This window comes from Lithobates pipiens, unplaced genomic scaffold (assembly GCF_037356315.1).
Source record: "Lithobates pipiens isolate NorthernLeopardFrog02 unplaced genomic scaffold, aLitPip1_a1.2 Scaffold_19, whole genome shotgun sequence".
Taxonomy (NCBI): Eukaryota; Metazoa; Chordata; class Amphibia; order Anura; family Ranidae; genus Lithobates; species Lithobates pipiens.
The window spans coordinates 84,423,221-84,448,952 of NW_027507764.1; the positions used below are offsets into that span (position 1 = coordinate 84,423,221).

General features: G+C 40.7%; 1 protein-coding gene across 3 annotated transcripts in view; it reads right to left on the reverse strand.

Annotated features, from left to right (window-relative positions):
* Positions 1–1,892: 1,892 nt before the first annotated feature.
* Positions 1,893–25,732, reverse strand: part of LOC143996131 (uncharacterized) — a 34,957-nt gene continuing 11,117 nt past the window's right edge. For all 3 annotated transcript variants that reach the window (XM_077490994.1, XM_077490995.1, XM_077490996.1), the window contains exons 3-5: positions 13,917–14,461; positions 10,902–10,968; positions 1,893–5,512 (exon numbers count right to left, since the gene is read on the reverse strand). In XM_077490994.1, coding sequence (XP_077347120.1) covers positions 3,993–5,512; positions 10,902–10,968; positions 13,917–14,461 — 2,132 coding nt within the window. In that variant the 3' untranslated portion in view covers positions 1,893–3,992. The remainder of the gene's footprint in view (positions 5,513–10,901; positions 10,969–13,916; positions 14,462–25,732) is intronic.

The following is a 25,732-nucleotide window of genomic DNA, read 5'->3' on the forward strand; positions in this document are numbered from 1 at the left end:
GCCTCCACTCTGAAATGCTATCTCCAAGCCACAGCTCCATTCCGGGCTTCCATCAGACTGTTCATAATTCCCTGGGGAAAACGTAAAGGAAAGGAGGCATCAGCCAGAACGATCGCTTCATGGATCGTCAAACTCATCCACAAGGTGTACAGGACAAAGGGACTAGAGACCCCTTCAGCGGTCAGGGCGCACTCCACAAGAGCGGTCTCTGCCTCTTGGGCGGCAAGAGCGAATGTGTCGATCGAAACTATTTGTCGGGCAGCAACCTGGTCATCCCAACACACATTCCTGAAACATTACAGGGTGGACCCAGGAGCTCTCTCCTCAGTGGAGTTTGGCAGACAGGCAATCACTTCGGCCTTAGCCTCTTCTAAATAATAAATTCTTTAATAAACCTCTAAGCATTATCCCACCCGTCTCAGCTAGTTATTTGTCACAGGTATGCTGCCATGGAGGCACCAGGAAAACAGAAAATTGTTCCATACTTACCGTAATTTTCTTTTCCTGGTGCCTATCCATGGCAGCATACAATCCCACCCTCGGTATTCTATATTAACGAGAATGCGGGGGCTGTACTAACCTTTTCTTTTATAATATTCACTAGTCCTGAGGGAGGAGCCAAGGCGGAGCTTGTCACAGGTATGCTGCCATGGATAGGCACCAGGAAAAGAAAATTACGGTAAGTATGGAACAATTTTCTGTTATTTTGGCTATGCAAAGTTACAAATTAAAAAAAAAACAAATGTTGCATCTAAACCAGGGGTCTCAAACAGGTGGCCCTCCAGCTGTTGCTAAACTACAAGTCCCATGAGGCATTGCAAAGCTGGCAGTTACAAACATGACTCCCATAGGCAGAAGCATGATGGGAATTGTAGTTTCGCAACAGCTGGAGGGCCGGCAGTTTGAGACCCCTGATCTAAACAAATGCAATGGAATTAATAATAATAAAACATTTTATTATTAGTGTTATTTATTATTATTAATTCATTACATTCCATTTATTTAGATATGGCATTTGTTATTTCGGGAAAATTCGCAACTTCGGATAAATTCATATTCGTTACATTCACTAACAGCAAAACTTGAAAGGAAATTCCAATACCTATAATTTATTTGTAGGTAATAGTTCATTTATTATTAGTTAGTTATTTCAGATTTTAAAATTTTCGTTCTTTTCATTTATTTTCAGATTTCCGAATTTTCAAATTTCGTAAATTCGTAAATTTGAAAATTTGAAATCCAGAAATTCAAACATTCATAAATTCTTAAATTCAGAATTTTTACATATTCAAATTTACAAATATTTGGAGAAATTTGTTAAACAGGTTTTCATTAATTCGTAGAGAACATGCAACTAATGCATAAGGAGCCTCCCCCTTGGACTTTTTAGGTAGAAAGAAGTATAGAAATATAGAAATACATAAAAGGCAACTCTGTGCCACTTTTATTTAGATACAAAACGGTTTTGTATCTAAATAAAAGTGGCACAGAGTTGCCTTTTATATATTTCTATATTTCTATACTTCTTTCTGCCTAAAAAGTCCAAGAGGGTGACTCTTTATGCATTAGTTGCATGTTCTCTATGTTTATAATACAGAATGTTGGCAGTCCCTCACATTCCATTCCCCAGCAATCTAGTTTTCGTTAATTCGGATATTTACGAATTTACAAATTTGTCGAAGTGCGTTAAAAAACGAATTCAGAACTAAACGAATTGCACATGTCTACAAAACATGTATTATAGGGATGTGCATAGTTTTTCATTTGCCCAGACATGCATTTTAAGTCTACACACAATACCTGCTAAAATAAATTGAAGAAAGATATAGAAAAACTCAGAGCATCTATGCAGCTAAATCCCCCTAAAACTATAATTCCAAGAAAAACCAAGATTGTCATAATAAATCATACCTTTATTAAAGATTTAAACATTTGTATTCATTTTAAATTTGTATAAAGTGTTTTTCATCCCCTGTAGTGAAACAATCAGACTTTTCCTACTAACCCTGATGCATTCATGCAAAATTTATTTTTGCACCTTGCAGGTTGCACTGCACCTCTTGTACCATTTCTTAGGATCCTATCCTCAATGATACAGAGAATAACATATACATTTGTGTACAAAAATCTTAGAAAATCACATAAAAACAAATATTTTGTCTTAATAAAATATAAATATATGTATGCACATAAAAAAAGAAATCATAAAAAGCGACCAATGATATATGGCCAGAAAAACAGGCCGATTCACCTCAATTCACTTCCTCTTAAAAAAGTTTATTACGTTCTCAAGTCTTTTTCTATGCACTTAGAAACAGAGAAAGTTTGCTTTTAGTGTTTATGTGAATTCCACTTAGAGCATTGCAAGATCCTCCAGTACAGAAAAAAACATGATAATAAAAGCATCCAAAGTTGGCTTAGTCCTTGATAGAAGGAGTGTACTTCTTAAAAGCAGAGCTGTGTAAATTATTTCCCCCACATCACCAATCACATTCAAACTATCAAAGCAAACTTAAAACTGATTGGTTTATTTATTTATTCATTACAGGTACATAGCACCTTCAATTTATGGCACTACCTGCTTGGAGTTTGCATGTTCTCCCTGTGCCTGTGTGGGTTTCCTAGAAACTAGAATACCTCCCACACCTCAAAGACATGCTGGTAGGTTAATTGGATCCTGTCCAAATTGACCCTAGTATGTGTATGTATGAATGTGAGTTAGGGACCTTAAATTGTAAGCTTCTTGAGACTCATGTGAATGTGAATGTACAATACATATGTAAAGTGACGGTTGCAATAAGAAATTCCATAGCACTGGCATTTTTTAACATTAGACAGCAAGGATCTTTGACTAAGGCAACTCTTACGTTAGCCATTTTTTTGTTGAACGAAAAAAAAAAATGTATCCCATTTCCGTATCCACACATTTGAGGTGGATGGGGGTATTGCTCCCGCTGAGCTTTAGTGTTCTGATAGTGGGGAGACTTCCCCCCATCAGAACACATTGATCAGCACTGCTATAGCCGGCAGCGCTAATCAAATGGTATTTATCCAACAGGGTGGTTGTAAAAGAGGTAATTCGGTAGATCTACTCCTGCACAACCAATGTCCCCATACATGGATCAAACATTTAACCAGTCCCTGCTGGACCTGCCAGATTTCTATCTATGTATGGCTGACTTAAGTAGCATCCCTGGCAAATGTGTTTTAGGATCACCTGATTACAGGCAAAGGGAACTGAAGTGGATTTATGCACTCCAGCAATGTTTTTGCTCAAAAACTTATTCACTCAGCAAGTAAGTGGTGTCATCTGTGTGCTCATTAAAAAGCTAAACTCCAGGGGGAAAAAATTACCCTTACAGTGAGGCTCCCCTAGCACAGCAAGGTTTAAAATCTAATTTTTTTAGGTTGAACATAGTCACGACCAGTCTCCAAAGACTGCTTTCAACATTCTGATCAATGGTCATACTTTGACTTCATCATGTACAATGTAGGTATAGCATGCATTGTAAGTGAGGAAGTTGAGGGTCCACCCACAATCTTGAGTGTTGGAGACCAAAGAAAGGAAACAAGAAATAATGTAAGTAAGACTGCTTTTTTCTGTTAACATTTACCCCTATTGCAAGGGTCACTTTCTTCCTTTTCTTCCCATTGTTCTTTTTTTAAATTTGACTCCAGCATACAAAATTCTGTAGCAGCTTTATTGATGGCATATTTATGGTGATCAAAATACTGTATATTAAATCATGGCAAAGCAAATATACCATGCTTCATTTGATAAAATATAGTCTTGGTAATGCTGCTACGCACTGTTAGAGTGAACAATAAAAGTGTACGATTCATGATTTCATTATTAAGCATGATAATTCATACACCAGAAGACTGACATGTAAGATTAAGTTTGTCTCCTCAGTTACAGGATCATCTTAAACTGTAGTCTGAGCAGTGTGTAGTCTGAGCAGTGTTCATATAGGTGACATTTTGAAAAAAATCTATGATGACACCCATAAGATAGATAAGTTTGTCCCTTTCTCAGTTGAAATCTGGTTGATTCTTCCACGTATACAATCAAGCGAAACTGATAAAAGTGTGCCGTTTTCTACATAAAAAGATGAACGGAGAGATACACTAGTCCATTGAGTGCCTTCTGGCATCTGACCACCAATTTGTTGCGTGACTATAGATGGCTGTGCTTGGTCACTTATCTTGGTATTCAATGTCACCTTTATAACATTACATGAGTGGATTAATTTTAAGTTGAAAGAAACACTTACGCCACCATTTTCAGTGAACTTAAAATATTTATGGGCATACTGGCCAGTGGAGATGAGTTGGATAATTTTGTCTTGTGGCAAATCGTGACTGAAGCTCAAGAGTTTGTTCTTGACCGCCCCTGTGGGTAATCCAGTTGCAGACACTGAAGCTGTGATAGCAGTGGAAATACCGGTGGGAATCCATATTAGGCTTAGCATGCTGATTCCAGAGTTTTCTCCAAAATATCGAACATTGCATTGTGCAGGAGAAAGGACTTCAAAACTTATTATATCTCCAGAATTGACCTTGGCTGCGCTGGATCCTGAGATAGATGTATCTCTATAATTAACACCAGACTTAAAGACCTGAATTAATTCTGAATTGGATCCATTTCTGTTGATGTAGGAAAGGAGAGTAAAACCTTCCCGCACACAGGTGGGACCCATGGAGTAGAGAGCTTGCTGGAAAACAAATTTAACAACACCAGATTCAGTAAATTTAATGCTTCTTCCATCATGAGTCAAGCTGATCATGTACGGGTCAGAAACAGATAAGATCCTAAATGTTGGTCTGTAGTTAGTTTGGTAGTGCATAGCTGTAGACATTTGAGCACTCATGGCCACTGCACCTGTATCATGAGACAACCAAAACAAACTAAGTGGCATGTTCAGATCATAAACATGCAGGTCTTTGCTTTGATTGCAGAACTGATTGGGGCTTTTAAGAACCACAGATAAAGTCTGGCTTGGCTCAACTTCAGCAGCAGAACTTATACTTGTGCTCTGAAAATATTTACCATCTGGCTGCTCTATCCGTGAGCCACTTAACTCGTAGCCTTCCTCACTGTTGTTGAGTTTTAATGAAAGCTGTAAAAAATTCCTGCAGTTATGTCTTACTGCAAAGTTAAGGTCAACCCATAGTAGCCCATGTTGTTTGAACACGATCTGGTTGTCATCTGGTGACAAAATTTCACATTGCACTTTTTCCTTGATCTTCAAGCTGAGACCTGGGAATATTTGGGAGTTAGCCATTTTAGGTGAGGGCACTGACAAGCCAGCAGACCATGATTCGAACAACTTGCTCTCGCTTGCCATTGTGCACACAGTATCACTATCTGCTGTGCATGGAAAAGCAACAACACCTTCTTCACACTCCGAGCAGGCCTGGCACTCTTGCAGATCTTTATTGAAAAAGTATTGATCGCCACAAAGTCCCAAAGCAGCATCCTTTTCAGGAACCCCAAGGCATCTGAAGCCACCTAAAGAGAACAGAAATCATATATTAGACTCCCGATTTAGATCAGAATTACAGCCCTAGCAGAATTCCACAAATTAATAACATCACACTCAAAGGTGTTTATGTCACTTCGGGCCACAATATCAACCATAACTGTGTCCATACGATTTTTACCTGGAAAAAGAACAAGATCAATGGCTTCACCATGAATACAATGAATGCTGCCTGACCAGACTTGAACTCTCAGAACACAAAGCTGTACATTTATTAAAGGGAGATAAGCTGCGACAGTAGCTATTGCTGCTTATCTCGGGTGTCAAGCGGTTTCAAGCTGGGCTGAGGAGTGGAAATTACGTTTTCTGCTTCTCCTCACAGCTGTGTGAGAAATTGGCACTGCACTCAATAGAAATGGGCAGTTTAATAAGGAGTACAAAAGCACTGTACAAAAGTTTTAGGCAGATGTGACAAAACACTTTAAAGTAAGCATGCTTTCAAAGATATATATTTTAATAGTTAATTTTTTTTATCAATTTACAAAATGCAAAGTGAACAAACAGAAAAAAAATCTAAATGAAATTAATATTTGGTGTAACTACCCTTTGGCTTCAAACCAGCATCAATTTTAAGCCCTTGTACACAGGGTCGGAGATTCCGACAACCAAATCCGTTGGATTTTGTCCGACGGATTTTGTCCGAAACTGTTGCATACACACGGTCGGACAAAGTTGTTGGAAAATCCGATGCGATTACGTTATTTCGTTACGACGGGACTACGTTCACGCTAGTAGCCAATAGCTTTGGTGTAGGAATTTGATCTGAGCATGCGTGGCACTTGGAGTATGTCCGATCGGAGCATTTTGTCGGAAAATTTTACCAACAAGTTGGAAAACTTGGTCCGTCGGATACTCCGATGGAAACAGTCCGAGGTAGACCACACACAGTCGGAATATCCGACAAAACAGTCCGATCGGACACATTCCGTCGGAATCTCCGACCTTGTGTACAAGGGTTTACACTTGCATACTTTGTATACTTGCACAAAGTCAGAGATTTTGTAGGATTAGAGTCCGGTGTATGAATAACCAGTTATACCATACAGGTGCTAATGTTCATCAATTTCATATGTAGGTTGAAACAAACGTATTAACTGAAACAGAAACAGCTGCTATATATATATATATATATATATATAAATTACACTTTGCTACAATGTAAAGTAGTGAGTGTACAGCTTGTATAAGTGAGTACACCCCTAACTGAAAATATCCAAATTGGGCTCAAAGTGTCAATATTTTGTGTGACCACCATTATTTTCCAGCACTGTCTTAATCCCCTTGGGCATGGAGTTCACCAGAACTTCACAGGTTGCCACTGGAGTCCTCTTTCATTCCTCCATGATGACATCAGGTAGCTAGTGGATGTTAGAGACCTTGCGCTCCTCCACCTTCCATTTGAGGATGCCCCACAGATGCTCAATAGGGCTTAGGTCTGGAGACATGCTTGGCCAGTGCATCACCTTAACCCTCAGCTTCTTTAGCAAGACAGTGGTAGTCTTGGAGGTGTGTTTAGGGTCATAATCATGTTGGAATACTGCCCTGAGGCTCAGTCTCCAAAGAGAGGGGATCATGCTCTGCTTCAGTATGTCACAGTACATGTTGGCATTCATGGTTCCCTCAATGAACTGTAGCCCACCCCAGATCATGACACTCCCACCACCATGCTTGACTGTAGGCATGCAGGCCATGCAAGACACAAGACACTGGTTGCCATCACACAAACGTGACACCATCTGAACCAAATAACTTTTTATTGGTCTTATCAGACCACAGGACATGGTTCCAGTAATCCATGTCCTTAGTCTGCTTGTCTTCAGCAAACTGTTTGCAGGCTTTCTTGTGCATCAACCTTAGAAGAGGCTTCCTTCTGGGATGACAGCAATGCATACCAATTTGATGATGAAATGTGCGACGTATGGTCTGAGCAATGACAGGCTGGCCCCCCACCCCTTCAACCTCTGCAGTAATGCTGGCAGCACTCATATGTCTATAGCCCAAAGACAACCTCTGGATATTACGCTGAGCATGTCAAATCAACTTCTTTGGTTGAACATGGCGAGACCTGTTCTGAGTGAAACCTGTCCTGTTAAACCACTGTATGGTCTTTTCCACCATGCTGCAGCTCAGTTTCAGGGTCTTAGCAACCTTCCTATAGCCTAGGCCATCTTTATGTAGAGCAACAGTTCTTTTTTCAGATCCTCAGAGAGTTCTTTGTTGAATTTCTAGTGACCAGTATGAGCGAGTGAGAGCAATGACACCAAATTTAACACACCTGCTCCCCATTCACACCTGAGACCTTGTAACACTAACAAATCATATGACACTGGGGAGGGAAAATAGCTAATTGGGCCCAAATTGGGCATTTTCACTTAGGGATGTACTCACTCTTGTTGCCAGCAGTTTAGACATTAATGGCTGTGTTTTGAGTTGTTTTGAGGGGACAGCAAACTTACACTGTTATACAAGCTTTACAAGCAGCAACACTCTATGATGTTCAGGTGTGTGTGAGTCGCCATTTAGTTTGGTTGTGTTTTCTGCAGTGTGCCAAAAAAATGCTAAGTTTAAAAGTTGAACGTGTCAATTTGATTTTTTTTTTAAATTGCACAAAACACCAGCAGAATGTTTTCAAATGCTTACTACAGCTTATGGGAATGATGGCTTGTCTCGTGCATGTGTGTTTGAGTGGCACAAAAGATTCAGCGAGGGACATGAGAATGTCAAATAGGATGAATACCTTGGATGACCTTGCACTTCATGAACCGAAGAAAATGTAGTAAAAATCTGTCTGATTGTTCGAAAAGACCACCGCCTCAGTGTTCGAATTATAGATGAATCCATGCTCACTGTGTTTTTCGATATCAAGGGTTTAATTTTGAAAGAATGGGTTCCAGAAGGCTCAACAGTTACCAGCATTATTATAAGGAAGTTTTGATAAGGCTGAGAGAAAGAGTCTGAAAAATATGTCCGTAACTGTGGGAAAATAGTTTCATTCTTCACCAGGACAATGCGCCTGCTCACACAACACTTTCTGTGAAGCAGTTTTTGACTGACAAGCACATTACTACACTTGAACATCCTCCATATTCATAAGATTTAGCACCATGTGACTTTGATCTTTTCCCAAAAGTTAAATGAGTGCTTAAAGGGACACGTTTTGAGTTAGTTGATGGCGGATGTGTTGAAACAGCTGACAGAAATGGATTTTCTCCATTCCATCGACCAGTGGAAAACAAGACTGTAGCAATGTTATAGTGCAAATGGCGAATATGTTGAAGGGGACAAGCATTAAATTTGTAAGGGAACTTTCACACTGGGGCAGTGAGGTAGTCAGCGGTAAAGCCCCGCTAGATTTAGCCGGGCTTTGCCGTTGCTTTAGCGTTGCCTTTTCGTCCATTTTTAGCCCCTGATAGTGGCTGAAGAAGAGATTAATAGTGCCGGCTTTAGCACCACTGCCAACTCATTTCAATGGGCAGGGGCATTTTAGGAGAGGTGTATTTACCACTCCTAAACTGCCCCAAAGATGCTGCTTGCAGGACTTTTTTTTAACGTCCCGCACGCGCACCGTTCCAGTGTGAATGCACTCAGGCTTTCACACTGGAATGACAGGAGAGGCATTTTACAGGCGCTTTGCACACTCATTACTATTTTTAGCGCTAAAACGCCTGTAAAGCGCCTCAGTGTGAAAGTAGCCTAATACATATAAATAAAGGGGAGTTATTTAGTCAGTCTTGTTATTTAATAGACACGCCTTGTGTGTGTGTGTGTGTGTGTGTGTGTGTGTGTGTGTGTGTATATATATATATATATATATATATATATATATATATATATATATATATATATATACTATATTGACAAAAGTATAAAAGTATTAGGACACCTGCTGTCACACGCCCATGAACTTTAATGGCATCCCAGTCTTAGTCCATAGGATTCAATATTAAGTTGGCCAACCCTTTGCAGCCATAACAGCTTCAACTCTACTGGGAAGGCTGTCTACAAGGTTTAGGAGTGTCTATGGGAATGTTTGACCATTCTTCCAGAACTTTTTTTTCTTTTTTTAATTGCAAATGGCAATTTTACATTGTGGGACAGCAATGCAACAGTGAGCCAAGTGTTTAAACGTAATGGGCTATTTTGATAGGTGGTGCTACCTGTCAAACTCAGCAGGCTGTGTATAAAATGCTGCAGTTGTGCAGTAAAGCATTGCAGCCATGGCATGTATACAGCCCTGCCAGACTATATTAGGATTTGTGTGGGCAGCCAGGGATTGCAGTAAATCCATGGCTCAGATGCCCATGTTGAAGAGCCTTTAGGCTGCATTCACATTTGACGTTTCCTGTATGTGTGACAAAGTGCACAGGTAACATGCGTCTGGTACTGCATTTTAGAAATGAACTGCAAATGTGCAAAGTACGTGTGGTGCCATTCATTGTTAATGGCACACCAAATGCAATTAGCAGACCTGCGATTTGTTATGTGACAGACTTGCAAAGCTGCACGCCCTTAAAGGTTCTAGAGCCTCAATGATTTGTTTATCCCACATACGGCAGCCAATTCAATTAATGGAGGACTCCCCTATGTGCGAAAAATAAGCAAAAAAAAAAAAAAGGCTGGCTCCTGGCATATTTACCCCTCTCCAAAATCCTGTAGTTTCTGTTGTTTCACTCCAGCAGCAACTGTAGCTGTTGACTTTTAAATAACACACCCAATGTCTTCAAGCTTCACAGATCACTTCCTGATCACTCAAACTTTGTAGTTTTGGATGGCATATGGAAGGGTTAGAACCACTGGCAGGTTTCCGCTGCTGTTATTACAAATACTAAGAAGCCAACTGTCAATTGGTTTTACCATTTAAAACCTTCAAATACCTATACCAAGTACAACCATAACAATAACCCCTACAAAGTAAATATGCATGAGAGTATATATTACGATATATTTCATACTGTATTTTTTATTTTTTTGCAGGGAATAAAAAAAATCTTTATAAGGTTCATAAAACCTTATGTATGTTGGGTATAAAACAAAAACATACTCTGCTCTATCCAAATCTGAAAAATGGTTGTGGATTTAGATAAACGTACAGTAAACTTTTGCAAGTAAAAGTGTATGGAAAAATACAACAATTTAGATTTCTTGGTTAAACCACTTGCAACGACAGCAATATTTGTTTAATTCCAGTTTGTAACATTATAACCCTCAGAAGTTTTTCTTTTTGGTAGTATTCAGTATTCAAGGGAGGAGGACATATGGATACCAGATAGTGGTTGGGAGAGGTTAAGGTGGATTGCTTTGCCTTTTGCTTTTTAAAACATTTTAATAAAATGAAGCTACTTATAATAAAAAGAGTACCTGGAGTATTTAGGCATTTTATCTTCTCTCCACATATACTTGGAGAATCCATACATTCATCTCTGTCCTAGAAAAGAGCACGGTAAATGTTAATGAGTATTCAACTTTAATACCAATTGTGCAAACATTGCATGCTATGAAGCAAAGCTGGTCATACACAGAGTGAATTTCGAGTTATGGGTGGCCCAGCCTACTCCCTCCTGCCTGACATCCTTTTTTGATATGAAAATCGAAAATTGTCTGCTAAACAGCAGCTGGACCCAATCAGATGCAGCTACTGATTGAGTATTCAGACGGCCAAAGGTTCTGGTTGTCAGACTACAAGAGTCGGCAGGGGAGATGTTTGGTGTGGATAGGGAATCAATAGATTTCTCTTTATCAGCCTGCTAGTTTATGGTTTATGGCCAGTTTAAATGTGTAATTTTAGCCCTTTCCCAACCACCTACTAGGTAACCTGGACTATATGAGCTGTGCATTTCGAAAATACTATATTTTACCTGCCTTCCTTAACTAGATGCTCCCATTATTCAATGCATTGCTGGCTTCAGATAAAAGAGCACTGGCGGATATCCAGTTGCAGTTGTAACCGGCCAGTGACCCCTGTGATTAGACATGGTGATCACACCGGAAAAAAATGCCAAAATTATGTAAATGCAAATCTGAGCCGTCTTCCCATTTCCGTTCATCTAGTTGGAGGAACACAGAACACTGTTAAAACTTAAATTCATATCTCTGTTTTAAATAGAGCTTGTTTCTAGACCATTCAGAAGTAATAAAGTAAACCTTTTCAAAGTTTCCTTACCCTTTTGACACCACCATCCTAAGTGGAGGTGGCAACTAGAGTCGCCACCTCATCCCTTTAAACCCAAACACATATTAATTACAGGCTAATTACTGAGGCTAATTTAATGCAGATAAGACACTAAGCGAGTTTAATTACCACCTTAATCAGCCACAGAACCTGTGTAATTAATATGTGTTTGTGTTTAAAGGGATGAGGTGGCAACCCCACCACCCGAATCTTTGTACTTACCTAGTTTATACCACTGAGGGTTCAGACATTGTTTGCAATATTCTATCAGTTTCTTGACCTGCATCTACAAGGCCGAACTGCATGCATTGGGTCAAGAAGCTAGCAGATTAAAATAAACAATGCAACTGCTACTTTAGTGGTGAAAACTAGATACGTATAGAGATTTGGGGGGAGTCTAAGCTATATCTGCTTAGGGGAGTGGGGGAAAAAGGTTAAGGAAACATTATGCAAAAGTTTTTTTTTTTTACCCTTTAGTTTACTTTATTTATGTTATTTACCTGTAAATGCCATCCATTGTGTAGACATCCAAAATACCTGTGACTCCTGTTGGGTGTCACCAATGTGGATTGCTTTGTAATATTATTATTGCACTTAGTATTTTTTTGAGATTGTAGCGCTGTAATTTACTTGCCATTTTTTATTAACTCTTTGTTATTGCACATATTTAGGGGTTTTATAATAGTTTACAATAGTTGCTGACTTATCGTCTTTTATTTATAACACACTAAAGCCAAGAGCATGGTTAATAATATTATTTAAAATACTTTTTCAATTTTGTAAGTTGTCAAGATCTCTCGAACTTCAGAAATTAACAACACCACAAGATTTAGCTGTAAATCTGGGGGTAATGGTGACCATTATCACTGGGACAATTAAGGCAATATAAAAGATTTTTAGTTGTCACAAAGTCAAGAATTGCGGGGCGGTTTCCAATGGGGCCATCATAGTCCTAGCCATAATAAATAAAGAAAGAATATATTAACTTACTATATATTCTTTTTAAGAAAGCAGTCTACAACTTGGTGAATCAGAAGAACATGATTTTCTGACTGTCTCTGGGTCATGGAATAATAATGTAACCAGTTTCTGCTTCCCTTTGTCAATCGATGGGCTATTCATGCCCACCACTGGCCTTAATTGGCTTGGTAGCCTCTGGGAGGTGACTAACGGTAGGTTCTTAAAAGGCATTTACTGGGCATTTTGGTTCTAAATTCAAGTAGTAAATAGACACAAGTCTGTTTTTTCCCCAAGAGACTGCATAGTTAAGTGTTCCTTTTCATGTACTGTAGAATCTAAACAACTCAACAACTGGAGCCAATCTAATCAAATCAACCAAGCAATTCATTGTAGCATTCAACCAAATACTGGCTGCAGTTGTACATGACGCACAATGCCACGCTAAAGGTAAAGGGTTATGATCCACAGCTGATTCTATTACAGAGTACTAAGAATAAAGACGTTTTCAAGATGCAATCACCAACACCAACAAACACGCTGCAAGAAGAGTACACAATGCATCAAACTCTAGTAAGAGGGTTCTCCCTTCATCCTTGGATGCGGAACTCTAAGTGAAAAAAAAACAAAAAAACAAATGGGCCACCAAAAGTAAAAAAATAAATAAAAATAAGCACCTTTTGCTGCAATACTCACTTTCAATCCAGAGCTGTCTCTTGCAGTAACGCCTTTCTGCCATTAGTTATCTCCAGGTGTCTAGGTTGAATAACAGCCAAGCCAACAAATCAGGCTTTCCTACTGACTGGACACACTCATTGAGAAGAAGTAATTGGCTTGGGATAGGAGTACTACTGCACTGCCACTAAGCAGTATTAATACATCATTGGGTATGCACACTAAAGTCTAGCAGTAAGGACTGCCCACTGCTGCCCCATAGAAAAGAAAGGACTTATGTCATCAGACCGACTAGAAGTTCGATTTTAGGAAGGGGGGTTGCCTTATAGAAAGAGTATAATTTTGCTTTTACTCTTTTCATTGGTACACCAATAGACTTGAAATTTTACCAAAAACCCCGAAAGTTATTTTTTGGGGGGTCTATACCTAATATACAATCTTATATGTGATACCTAATGTTACCAATGGCAATAGACTACATCCAGGATAATGTAAGTAAAAACACATTTTGGGTGGTGAGCCTCCTAAATTGGACATCATTTGAAATCAATGCAACAGAGCTTTTAATTCACCTGACAAATTCGGTCAACATTTTCTGTGCAGTCGGACATTTGGAAAAATCCAGCAGGACACAGAGTGCATTTTTCACATTGTGGAGGCGACTTTTGGAAACTGCAAAACTCATCACCTTCACAGGGGCCACAGTCAGGCAGAGGTGCACCAGCACCGACGTCGATAATATTGGCATCCACATCCATTTTATGCACAGAGTAGGTTTTCTGGAGGTGGCTACGGACCTGGTTCTGCAAACCTTGGAGATGAGCTTCGAAGTACTGCTGAATGTCCTCCTGCAAGCTTTGGAAGGACATCTGCTTCACTGTGTCAAACAGAATGCTGTACTGGACTTTGATCATGTCCATTTGCTCATACATCCTCCTTTGTTGATCAAGAATTTCCCGCTGTTGGTTCACTAGTAAGCTCTGCTGTTCCGACAGCTTCTGTTGCAATTCAGTTATTGTCTTTTGCTGGCTCTTTAGGGCCTCCACAAATTTCTCTTGTCCTTTGGCTAGCTGAAGTTGGAGAATCAAAGCATCTTCTGATGGGACCTCATTCTCTCCTGTAAGATGCAAAAATTGTAGTTATTTGCATGGCTTCCCTCTTGTTGGCCTAAAGCTTAACTCCAGGCAGATATTAAAAAATTTGACTTTAACAACTTCAGCCCCAGAAGGTTTTACCCCCTTCCTGACCAAAACACTTTTTACAATTTGGCCCTGTGTCACTTCAATTGGTAATTGCGCGGTCATGCAATGCTGTACCCAAACAAAATTTGTGTCCTTTTTTTCCCATAAATAAAGCTTTTTATTGGTTCTATTTTATCACCTCTGTGGTATTTAATTTTTGCTCTATACACAAAAAAAGAGTGACAATTTTGAAAAAAAAAACTGAAAAAATATATATATATTTTGCTTTTTACTATAATAAATATCCCCAAAAATGTTTTTAAAAAACTATTTTTTTTCATCAGCTTAGGCCAATATATATTCTTCTACATATTTTTGGTAAAAAAAAATTGCAATAAGCGCATATTAAATGGTGTGTGCAAAATTAATAGCATCCACAAACTATGGGAAAGATTTATGGCATTTTTATGGCATTTTTATTAGTAGTATTTTTATTTTTTTACTAATAATGGTGGTGATATACAATTTCTAGCGGTATTGCAACATTGCAATGGACAGATCGGACACTTCTGACACATTTTTGGGACCACTGATATTTATACAGCGAGCAGTGCTATAAAAATGCACTGATTACTGTGTAAATGACACTGGTAGGGAAGAAGTTAACACTAGGGGGCAATCAAGGGGTTAAATGTGTGTTCCCTCAGTGTGTTCTAACTTTATGGGGATAGGACTGAGTAGGAGAGGAGACATATCGCTGTTCTTTCTTACTAGGAACAAACGACATGTCTCCTCTCCTCTGACAGCACATGGATTTGTGTGTTTACACACACAAATCCCCGTGCTGGTTCTCATGCACACGATTGCATCTGCCAGCCATGTGCATCGGGTCCTCCGCCATGCAGTGGGCACACGCGCTCCCTCTGGCGGCTCTTAAAGGAACCCTGTACCTGTATGGGGGTTTCGCGCAAGGGAGCCATTCTGCCCCCATAAATACACGTGAACCGGTCGGGAACCGGTTAATATTTTTACCTCAACTAGCCTATGGGGTTGATTTATTAACGGCAAATAGACTGTGCACTTTGCAAAGTGCAGTTGCTCCAGAGCTTAGTAAATTACGTAAAGCTTCACTTTGCAAAGAGTACCCAATCAGGTGCAAGGAAGATTTAAAAAAAACAGCATTTTTGATTGCACATGATTGGATGATGGAAGTCAACAGAGCTTTTGCTCATTTACTAAGCTCTGGAGAAACTGCTCTTGCATAGTGCAACTGCACTTGCAAAGTGCACAGTCTATTTGCCTTTAGCAAATCAATCTCTTTGTGTCTAGAGATTAAACATAAACATAAACGCATGCTGATGCCCACGGGTTGCCAAACTGCACATACCCAAACACGAGAGGGGATGAAGGAACAGAGGGGTAAAAACACAGATCCCAAAAGACCTCCAGGGATCCAGGAGCAAGGCAGGGAGATGGGAGTCTACAGGCATATGAACAAACCAATGTGGTGCAGGTCGCACCAAAAATAACATAAGGTATGCATTGCCCATTTAGTTACCAAGCTAAACTAGCACAGAACATGTCGAGCTATTTTGCTAACTAAAAATAAGGACCCACATACCTGGCACCACTCTCTGGGACTCTGAATATTTTTCTACTATTGGAGACCAAACCAATGGCTTTGTATTGTTAACTATTGTATTATATACTTTACTGGAGAATATCAGTGGTCAGGCAATATGGGTCGAGCAACACTATGTTTTATGTAAATAATTGCTGTACCTATGTGATTGTTTTATGTGTATGACATTTTTGATAATTAAATAATAAAATATTTCTAATACTTTTTAGATTGAATACTCATGTGCCGTATAAAGTCCACCTAATATTACCCTTTTTTCCTTATGTAACCCATATCGAGATGTTGGCACATTAATATTGGTGTGTTCGTAGTGTCACCCTACGATACATACTATCTCCTCTAGACACTTCCTCATTCTCATAACCTGTCAAAATCAGGTACCCGCCCCCCAAAAAGTGTCAAATGTGGCAGTGGAGGTGCAAACAAGCGGAGCTTCCCCTTTTGGGTGGAACTCCGCTTTAAGAGCAAATCATTTATGCACATGCTGACAAGGATAATGCTGGCAGGAGGAAAGGGGACAGTGAACAGAGGAATCAGACAGAGACTCATTTTTGTGCTGCTACTCCTACATTATCCAATCACAGACCTGGAGCAGGTTTTTCTTAGTTGCAGTAGAGAATAGTCAAGTCAGGTGTCCACAATTGTTTTGCCACATATGTGTGCTTTTTTTTTAATATTGATAATCTGTTTTCATTTTGTCTGGTATATACAAGCAGAAGCAGTCATCATGTCTGCATATACAAAGCCTGATGCATTTACTATCTCTAACTCTATCCACCAACACTTGGGAAACACAAGAATTGTATAGGTGTACTACTAGTATGGGGTAATGATATGACATGCAGAGATCATAACATAAATATCATTTAAAAGGGGAAGGATTTAGCCAATCTTGTTAGCTTCTATTTTCGCCGTCTACAGGCATTATTGGGAGATTTATTTCAATTGACAGTACATGTTTTAAGGGGCTTAAAAAGCTCATTTACACTGTGACGTGAATACAACTCAGTCTTTTGCTCCCTAGAATGTAATCCTCGCATTAAGTGACCATCTAATTGAAAGTTATATAGATGGAAAACATCTGTGTGCACACATGAGCCTTGGGGCTAATATGAACATATGTTTTGAAGACACAGAACAGACGTGGCGGCAATTATATCAGTGGCGGATCATACTCAGCTGCTCCGGAATGCTGCCATAATACCCCAAACTGCAATTGCCCCCAGACTAATTCGCTGCCAGCAAAAATTACACTGCGTCATTAGTAAGCGTTCAGATTCGACAGCATTAGTAGTAACGTAAGCCATTTTTTTTTCATTCATTCAATTCTAAACAAAGCCATCCGCAGTCACTAATGATCAGGAAAGACATGGCAGCAAAACAGTCCGGAAGATTGTGGTAAAAACATACAGGTTCCCACTGGGTGAGCCAGTATGGTTGTTCCTACAGAGCTCCCAGCACCCCACATTAATGAAAAGGAAAGCACCGCTCCAGGATAGCCCTCCATGGCAAATGCTCTTCCTCCTATCAGTGAGCCCCAAGTGCTGGCTGATACAAACACAATAGCCAGGTAGGCAGGAAAAAACTCTGGATGGCCGCACACCGGAAAAAGACTTAAAATCCTGTATTTTATTGAAAATCGTAGGTCACATCACATCAAATAATCCACAGCAAAGGAAAAGGGTGAAAAAATACTCACGCGTTTTGCACTGGAATCAGTGCTTACTCGGTAAGCACTGATTCCAGTGTGAAACGCGTCAGTTTTTGCACCCTTTTTCTTTGCTGTGGATTATTTGATGTGATGTGACCTATGATTTTCAATAAAATACAGGATTTTTCCTGCCTACCTACCCCACATTAATCTTTGGTGTTCTTTCTCTCATGAGAAAATAGAAGCAATAAGCCATGTGAATTCCAATCTGTCTGATCCCTACACTGCAGGTCCTCAGGTATAGTTTTTTCTCCAGCAAGGAGAACAATGATCAGCACAATGGTAACATTATTAATTCTCATTTCAAGACTGGCAGTAACAGGCAGCAATGCTTCAGATTAGGCATTACTAAATAGCAGACCGTTGTCCAGACCTGGAACGAGTGGCAGTTCTATCTGGACCGCCATCCAGACTTTAGCACAGGTTCCACCTCTCGGGCTGTTAGGACTGACTTTCACTAAAAGGGGATGCTGATGTCAGGGGGCACGCTAATGGTGACACCTGATGTAAAGGGGGTACTCTGATGGGGACAATAGATATAGGGAGGCATTCTGATGGGGAACAAACAACTGCCCACTGCCCCAACCTTCACAGAAAGGAGCATGTGGAAGGGCAACACATGCAAAGCAAAACCAAAGAAAGTTCCCAGCTTAATCCACCAGCCAGTCTGCAACCAACCAAATTATCTTTTGGGATAAAAACTGGGGTTTAGTTAGCACACATTTACAAATGCATGCATAAACTGCAGAGCTGCTCCAAGGTACCCCATTATTATCTGCAGTCCTAACTCTTGTAAATTTATGAGAGCATCCATAGTAGAAGCACAAGCATTCTAATGGATAGATAGAGGGCAGGTGAGTCTGGAGAGAGCCCATCCCTCCTTAAAGACACAGGAGCACACTGAACACATAGCACAATGGCAGCATAGGTGTCCAGTGTGTCCTCTCACCAATATTACATCAGTAACAAACAACTGGCCCCTGCCCCAACTTATAGCTGGACTTCATAGCATGGAGCACATAGAAGGGCAACGTATGCACAACAAAACCAAAGGAAATTCCCAGCTCAACTTGCCAACCACTCTTATGGGCCCATTTAATGTAGGGGAGCACTCTGAGAGAGACACCTGATGCAAAGGGACACTCCGATGGGGACACACAATGTAAGGTGGCACACTGAAAATTGATAATAGATATTTAAATGTTAGGTAATTTGTACTTTGCTTATTTTTTGATAGACATAAAATGGCTTCATATAATAAGACATCAGTTATAGCACAAGCATGAGATTCGGACCTCTGCTGAAAGGAAATTTTAGTGACTGGACCTCCTTGAATTTTAATTCAATACTCCTGCTTTAAATTATGTCATAGGCATGGAAAGAGTACTGGTATTCTTCAGGAAGAAATCAAGACAGGTCTTTTGCTTAGACACAATTAAAGTAGAACTGAAGCCAATATGTTTTTTCTTTTTCATTCTGGATAGAGTATGAGGGGGTTATAACTGCTGTCTGTACCCCATGGGGCAGATTTCCCCTCACTTTCACTAGTTTTAGGCAAGTAGAAGAGTTGGGAAAGAAAGTTAAAGGATTTATTTATGTATTAAAGTTACCTAATTGTAGGGGTGGGGGCTCAGGGGGTCATTGGAGTGAGGAGAGGATGGAGGATCCCATACCTCCCAACTGCCCTGGATTTGGTGGCACTGTCCCAAGATTTGAAATTACATTTCGGTAACCCGCAAATCCAGGCTGAATCTCAGAGCCCAGTGCCAGAACAAGTTCCAGCTCTTGTCTCCACTAATTACCCAGGCAGGGGCACTAGCACAGGCACCCGTCCTGCATTTCTTGCTCCTCCCCTTTATTTAGACCCTTGGCATGTGATTAGCAGTGGATGGGGTTTATCTCTCCCATGCTATGTGCCTAAAAAACAAAAATACAGGCAAATGATAATTTTTTCATCATAGTGAGGATCCAGTGTATGCCAGCCCTTCCCACCCCCCCCCCCCCCCTCCAGGAACTGCAGTGCATGGAGAGTCACTAGCAGGTACATCTGAGAACTTGAGGGAGCACCCAGGGACTTCAGAGACCTTAGACCTGGTAGGGTCAGTTATAATGATATTTTGTTGTTCTATTATGTATTTCATGTATGTTTTGTTTTTTTGTTTTTTGTTCAGGCCATTTGACTCCAAAATGGATAATGGTTGTCTGGTCATTTGGGATGGGGGGAGGTGTAGTAGTTGTGTGTTTCATGGTTGGAGTAAAGGTAAGCCTCAGTATTCTGCAGTCCCTCAGTTATGTCTCTTAGTCACAACAGGAAGTTCTGAAAGGAGGGAAATCCCCTCACAGGCAGGTGTCACTAGAACTAGAGTCCTTATTGGAAGATGTCCATAATATGATATCTATGTATAAAAACCTCAAAAGGTCCATATGGTAAACTTGATGCAAAGGGGGCACTGTTTCTGTCTGGACGAAAAGAGGCTTAACCGCCGCCTACAAAAAGGTGTCTTATAGAAAGACCTGTAAAAAATACAGAACAGACTTCCTCAGGAGCTTTTTCTAGCCCTCGCAGTAGAATGTTTGAATAAAAAAAAAAGCCAGATATATTTCTCAACACAGAAAATAACTAGTTATTCATATTTATAATTAATAATAGGACTGAAGATTGTTGATCCAGAGAATATCCAAGTGCCTGAGGACACATGTGTCAAACACAAGGCCCACAGGCTAAATCCGGCCTGCCATGACATTATATGTGGCCCTCGCACACCTGTGAGCCCTGCACTAGGTTCGTAGCACACCTCTGAACCCTGCACTAGATACATAGCACACCTCTGAACTCTTCACTCAGTATGTAGCGCACCTCTGAACCCTGCACGCAGTATGTAGCACACCTCTGAACCCTGCAATTGGTACATAGCATACCTCTGAACCCTGCACTCGGTACATAGCACCTCTGAACTCTGCACTCGGTATGTAGCACACCTCTGAACTCTGCATTTGGTACATAGCACACCTCTGAACCCTGCACTTGGTACATAGCACACCTGTGAACCCTGCACTTGGTACATAGCACACCTGTGAACCCTGCACTTGGTACATAGCACACCTGTGAACCCTGCACTTGGTACATAGCACACCTCAGAACCCTGCACTCGGTACATAGCACACCTCTGAACCCTGGAAATTGGTACGTAGTGCACCCCTGAGCCCTGGACATGGTAGGTAGTACACCTCTAAGCCCTGCACTTGGTAGGTGGTACACCCCTGAACCCTGCACTGTGTACGTAGCACACCTCTGAACACTGCATTTGGTACATAGCACATCTCTAAACCTGCATTTGGTACACAGCACACCTCTGAACCCTGCACTCGGTACGTAGCACATCTCTGAACCCTGCGCTTGGTACTTAGCACACCTCTAAACCCTGCACTCGGTACATAGAACACCTCTGAACCCTGCACTTGGTACAGAGCGCACCCCTGAGTCCTGCACTTGGTAAGTAGTACACCCCTGATCTCTGCACTATGTATGTAGCACACTTCTGAACCCTGCACTTGGTACATTTCACACTTCTGAACCCTGCACTTGGTACATAGCACACCTCTGAACCCTCCACTTGGTACATAGCATGCCTCTGAACCCTGCACTCGGTACATAACACACCTCTGAACCCTGCATTTGGTACATAGCACACCTCTGAACCCTGCACTTGGTACATAGCACACCTCTGAACCCTGCACTCGGTATATAGCACACCTCTGAACCCTGCACTTGGTACATAGCACACCTCTGAACCCTACACTTGGTACGTAGTGCACTCCTGAGCCCTGCACTTGGTAAGTAGTGCACCCCTGAGCCCTGCACTTGGTAGGTAGTACACCCCTGAGCCCTGCACTTGGTAGGTAGTACACCCCTGAACTCTGCACTATGTACATAGCACACCTCTGAACCCTGCACTTGGTACATAGCACACCTCTGAACCCTACACTTGGTACGTAGTGCACCCCTGAGCCCTGCACTTGGTAGGTAGTGCACCCCTGAGCCCTGCACTTGGTAGGTAGTACACCCCTGAGCCCTGCACTTGGTAGGTAGTACACCCCTGAACTCTGCACTATGTATATAGCACACCTATGAACCATGCACTTGGTACATAGCACATTTCTGAACCCTGCACTTGGTACATAGCACATTTCTGAACCCTGCACTTGGTACATAGCACATTTCTGAACCCTGCACTTGGTACATAGCACATTTCTGAACCCTGCACTTGGTACATAGCACATTTCTGAACCCTGCACTTGGTACATAGCACATCTCTGAACCCTGCACTTGGTACATAGCACACCTTTGAACCCTGCACTTGGTGCATAGCACACCTCTGAACCCTGCACTTAGTACGTAGAGCACCCCTGAGCACTGCACTTGGTAGATAGTACGCCCCTGAGTCCTGAACTTGGTAATTAGTTCACCCCTAAACTCTGAACTATGTACGTAGCGCAACCCTGAGCTCTGCACTTTGCATGTAGTCCACCCCTGGACTCTGTACCATGTGCATAGTGCACCCCTGAAACTTCACTCTGTGCAAAGAGCCCCCCTGAACTCCACATTAAATGCACTCCTGGTATTTATTGCAATTTGGCCACACCCAGCATTCAATGTGGTTTGGTGGGGGGGGGGGGGGGGGATCCTGCACATATTCCCTGAGAAAAAAAGCCCTGGATACATTTATGTAGTCTTACAGATACAACCAGCCCTTTGAGGGCAACTATAATGCCGATGCAGCCCCTAATGAAATTGAGTTCGACACCCATGCCTTAGGAGATCAAGAACATGTTTTCCCTGTTTTAGTAAATTGCGCATTCTTTAATAGGGAGGTTTTTTTTGCATTCCTCTGGAACAACAATAGGTTTAGAGTTCTGTGTATGCAGGTTTTATTTTTCAAAGTGGTAGTAAAGACTAATAACAATTTGTCTTGAAAATGCTCTCCCCACCCCTCCTCCTACCTATCCTGCATAGCCTGTATAAAAAATGAGCAGTCTAAATACATTTTTTTCAATCCGGTCCAGTCCGGTCACATGATCTAGCAGCTCCAGCTAAGGGAGCTCTCGACAACGGGTGTGAATTCCCGGAGCCGTGAAATTACCCATAGGCTCCTAACGCCCGTCTGTTGTCAGTGATCTCTCCTCTCCTCTGCAGCCACCACTCTCTGACACAGGAGAGCTGAAGCTGCTGGATCATGTAAATGGACCAGACCGCATTAAGAAAAGGTTATACACAGGCTATATTGGATAAATAGGAGGAGAGGGGAGGCAGCATTATAAGATAAATTGTTATTAAACTTTTCTTCAACTTTAATTCATTTTTTATTAGTTTAACTCAATGGACTTGGGTATTTTTTCTATCTGAATAACTATTTACACACACAAGTTAAACCAAGTGATGCTGCGCGCTGCCAAAAAATAAAAAATAAAATAATCTTAGTGTATAAAAACCCTAAAAAAGCTGCCGCAAACACAGATTTTGTCCCCACAATAATAAGTACTAAAACAAAAATATTTTGTGCTTGCGCTCCCAGAGAAAAATTCCATAAACACCTTCTTACAATATTGTAACCAAAACTAAATAAAAAGTGCATAATAAATCAACCTTAATATCAGCACAAAATGAAATAAAATAAATGTGCAATCTCAAGTGAGTCGGTGCAATGTGTTTAACTACAGCAATATTGCACTATAAGTCCAGCAATAAATAGCTTCCAAAAGCAAGTCCAAAGCTCAGAAGGAGATAATGTGCATGTGTTAGAGGCTCTTCACCCTCATAAATGAAGTGCTCCATCGCCAAACAAGTAATCTTCCACCAACTAAATTGTTCACTCACCTTGTGAGTGGCCCCTTAAACAAGTATAGGTCAATCAAACATATCAGGACCGCATCAATGGTGCAATAATCCTCCAGCTTAGGTCATCAGCTTGGATCCTTTTTAAATGTAAACAGCAACCTCCACTGGCCCCATCTCCAAAATATACTAATATTAACCACTTCAGCCCCGGAAGGATTTACCCCCTTCCTGACCAGAGCACTTTCTTGCGATACACAACTGTGTCGCTTTAACTGACAATTGCGCAGTCATGGGATGTTGTACCCAAACAAAATTTACATCCTTTTTTTCTCACAAATATAGCTTTCTTTTGGTGGTATTTGATCACCTCTGTGGTTTTTATAACAAAAAAAGACTGACAATTTTGGAAAAAAAGCAATATTTTTTACTTTTTTGCTATAATAAATATCCCCAAAAATATATATATATAAAAATGTCTTTCTCAGTTTAGGCCGAAATTTATTCTTCTGCATATTTTTGGTAAAAAAAAATCACAATAAGCATATATTGATTGGTTTGCGCAAAAGGGATAGATTTATGGCATTTTTATTATTTTGTTTTTATTAGAAATGGCGGCGATCTGCGATTTTTATCATGACTGCAACATTTTGGTGGACACATTGGACACTTTTGACGCTATTTTGGGACCATTGTCATCTGTACAGCGATCAATGCTATAAAAATGCACTGATTACTGTGTAAATGACACAGGCAGGGAAGCAGTTAAACACTAGGGGGCGATCAAGGGGTTAAGTGTGTCCTAGGGAGTGATTCTAACTATAGGGGGGATTGTCTCACTAGAACACGATGGAGATCACTGCTCCCAATAACATGGAGCAATAGACCTCTGTTGTGTTGCTAGGCAGAACCGGGAAATGCCTTGTTTACATAAGCATCTCCCCGTTCTGCCGCTCCGTGACACAATTGCGGGCCCCCGGTAGACATTGAGTCCGCTGTACCCATAGGCATGCTCACGGAGCACGCGGCAGGAGCGCACTATGCCGCAATTTAAAGGGGACATACCTGTGCGCCCATTTGCCAAGCCGTGCCATTGTGCCGACATGTATCGTCGTGCACTGGTCGGCATGTGGTTAAGGTGTATTTATTTTGCACTTACTTAGTTTCGGTTACAATATTATAAGAAGGTGTTTATGGAATTTTTCCAGCAGCACAAGTACATTATATTTTTGTTCTAGTATTTGCACACACACACACACACACACACACACACACACATACAGACGCACACACCTATCAAGTGTCATAGCAGTCAGTTTAACAGTGAATAATTAAACTGTCACTAAGTACATCATATGGAAAATACCCCAGGGAAAGCAACCTGATATTCTGAAAAGTAATTCTGCCTTTCAGCAGATTTTACTTCCAGTCGCCTGGTGCCCCGGACACATAACTCAAGATAATTCTGTACAGAGGATACAGAGAAGGAAACATGAAAGCAATCTCATTAAGAAGTAGCTGCAAGAGAGGAGAATCAGGCAAAATAAACACCAAAATCCTTCACTAAAAAGTCTTATCTCCTGAAGTGAAATCAAAGGCTGCAGAAAACTAACAAGAAATTTCATTTATTTATTCTAGATACTGCTGCAAGTGTTCTCTATTCCTTTTTTTTAATCGGAGAGGGCAATAAGAGAAGCAATGATAATCTGCACACTGCAATAGCTCCTAGCAACCAATCATATTTCAGTGCAGATTTCATTTGCAGATAGATCTGTGCAAAGTTACTTTAAACATCAGAAATCAATACATGTTACATTTACAAACACCCTCCTCTGTGCACCCCTCTGATTTAGCTTCACTTTGTTACAGTGACTTGACATCTGGACTAAGCCTTGTCTAACTACCAGCCCCCTATCCGATCAATACACTTTATTTGTCATTAAAGTGTGTCTAAAGAGAATACTTTTTTTTTTCAATCTACTGATCTGACTAGAAAGAAGTCTATTCCACATTTTCAAAGC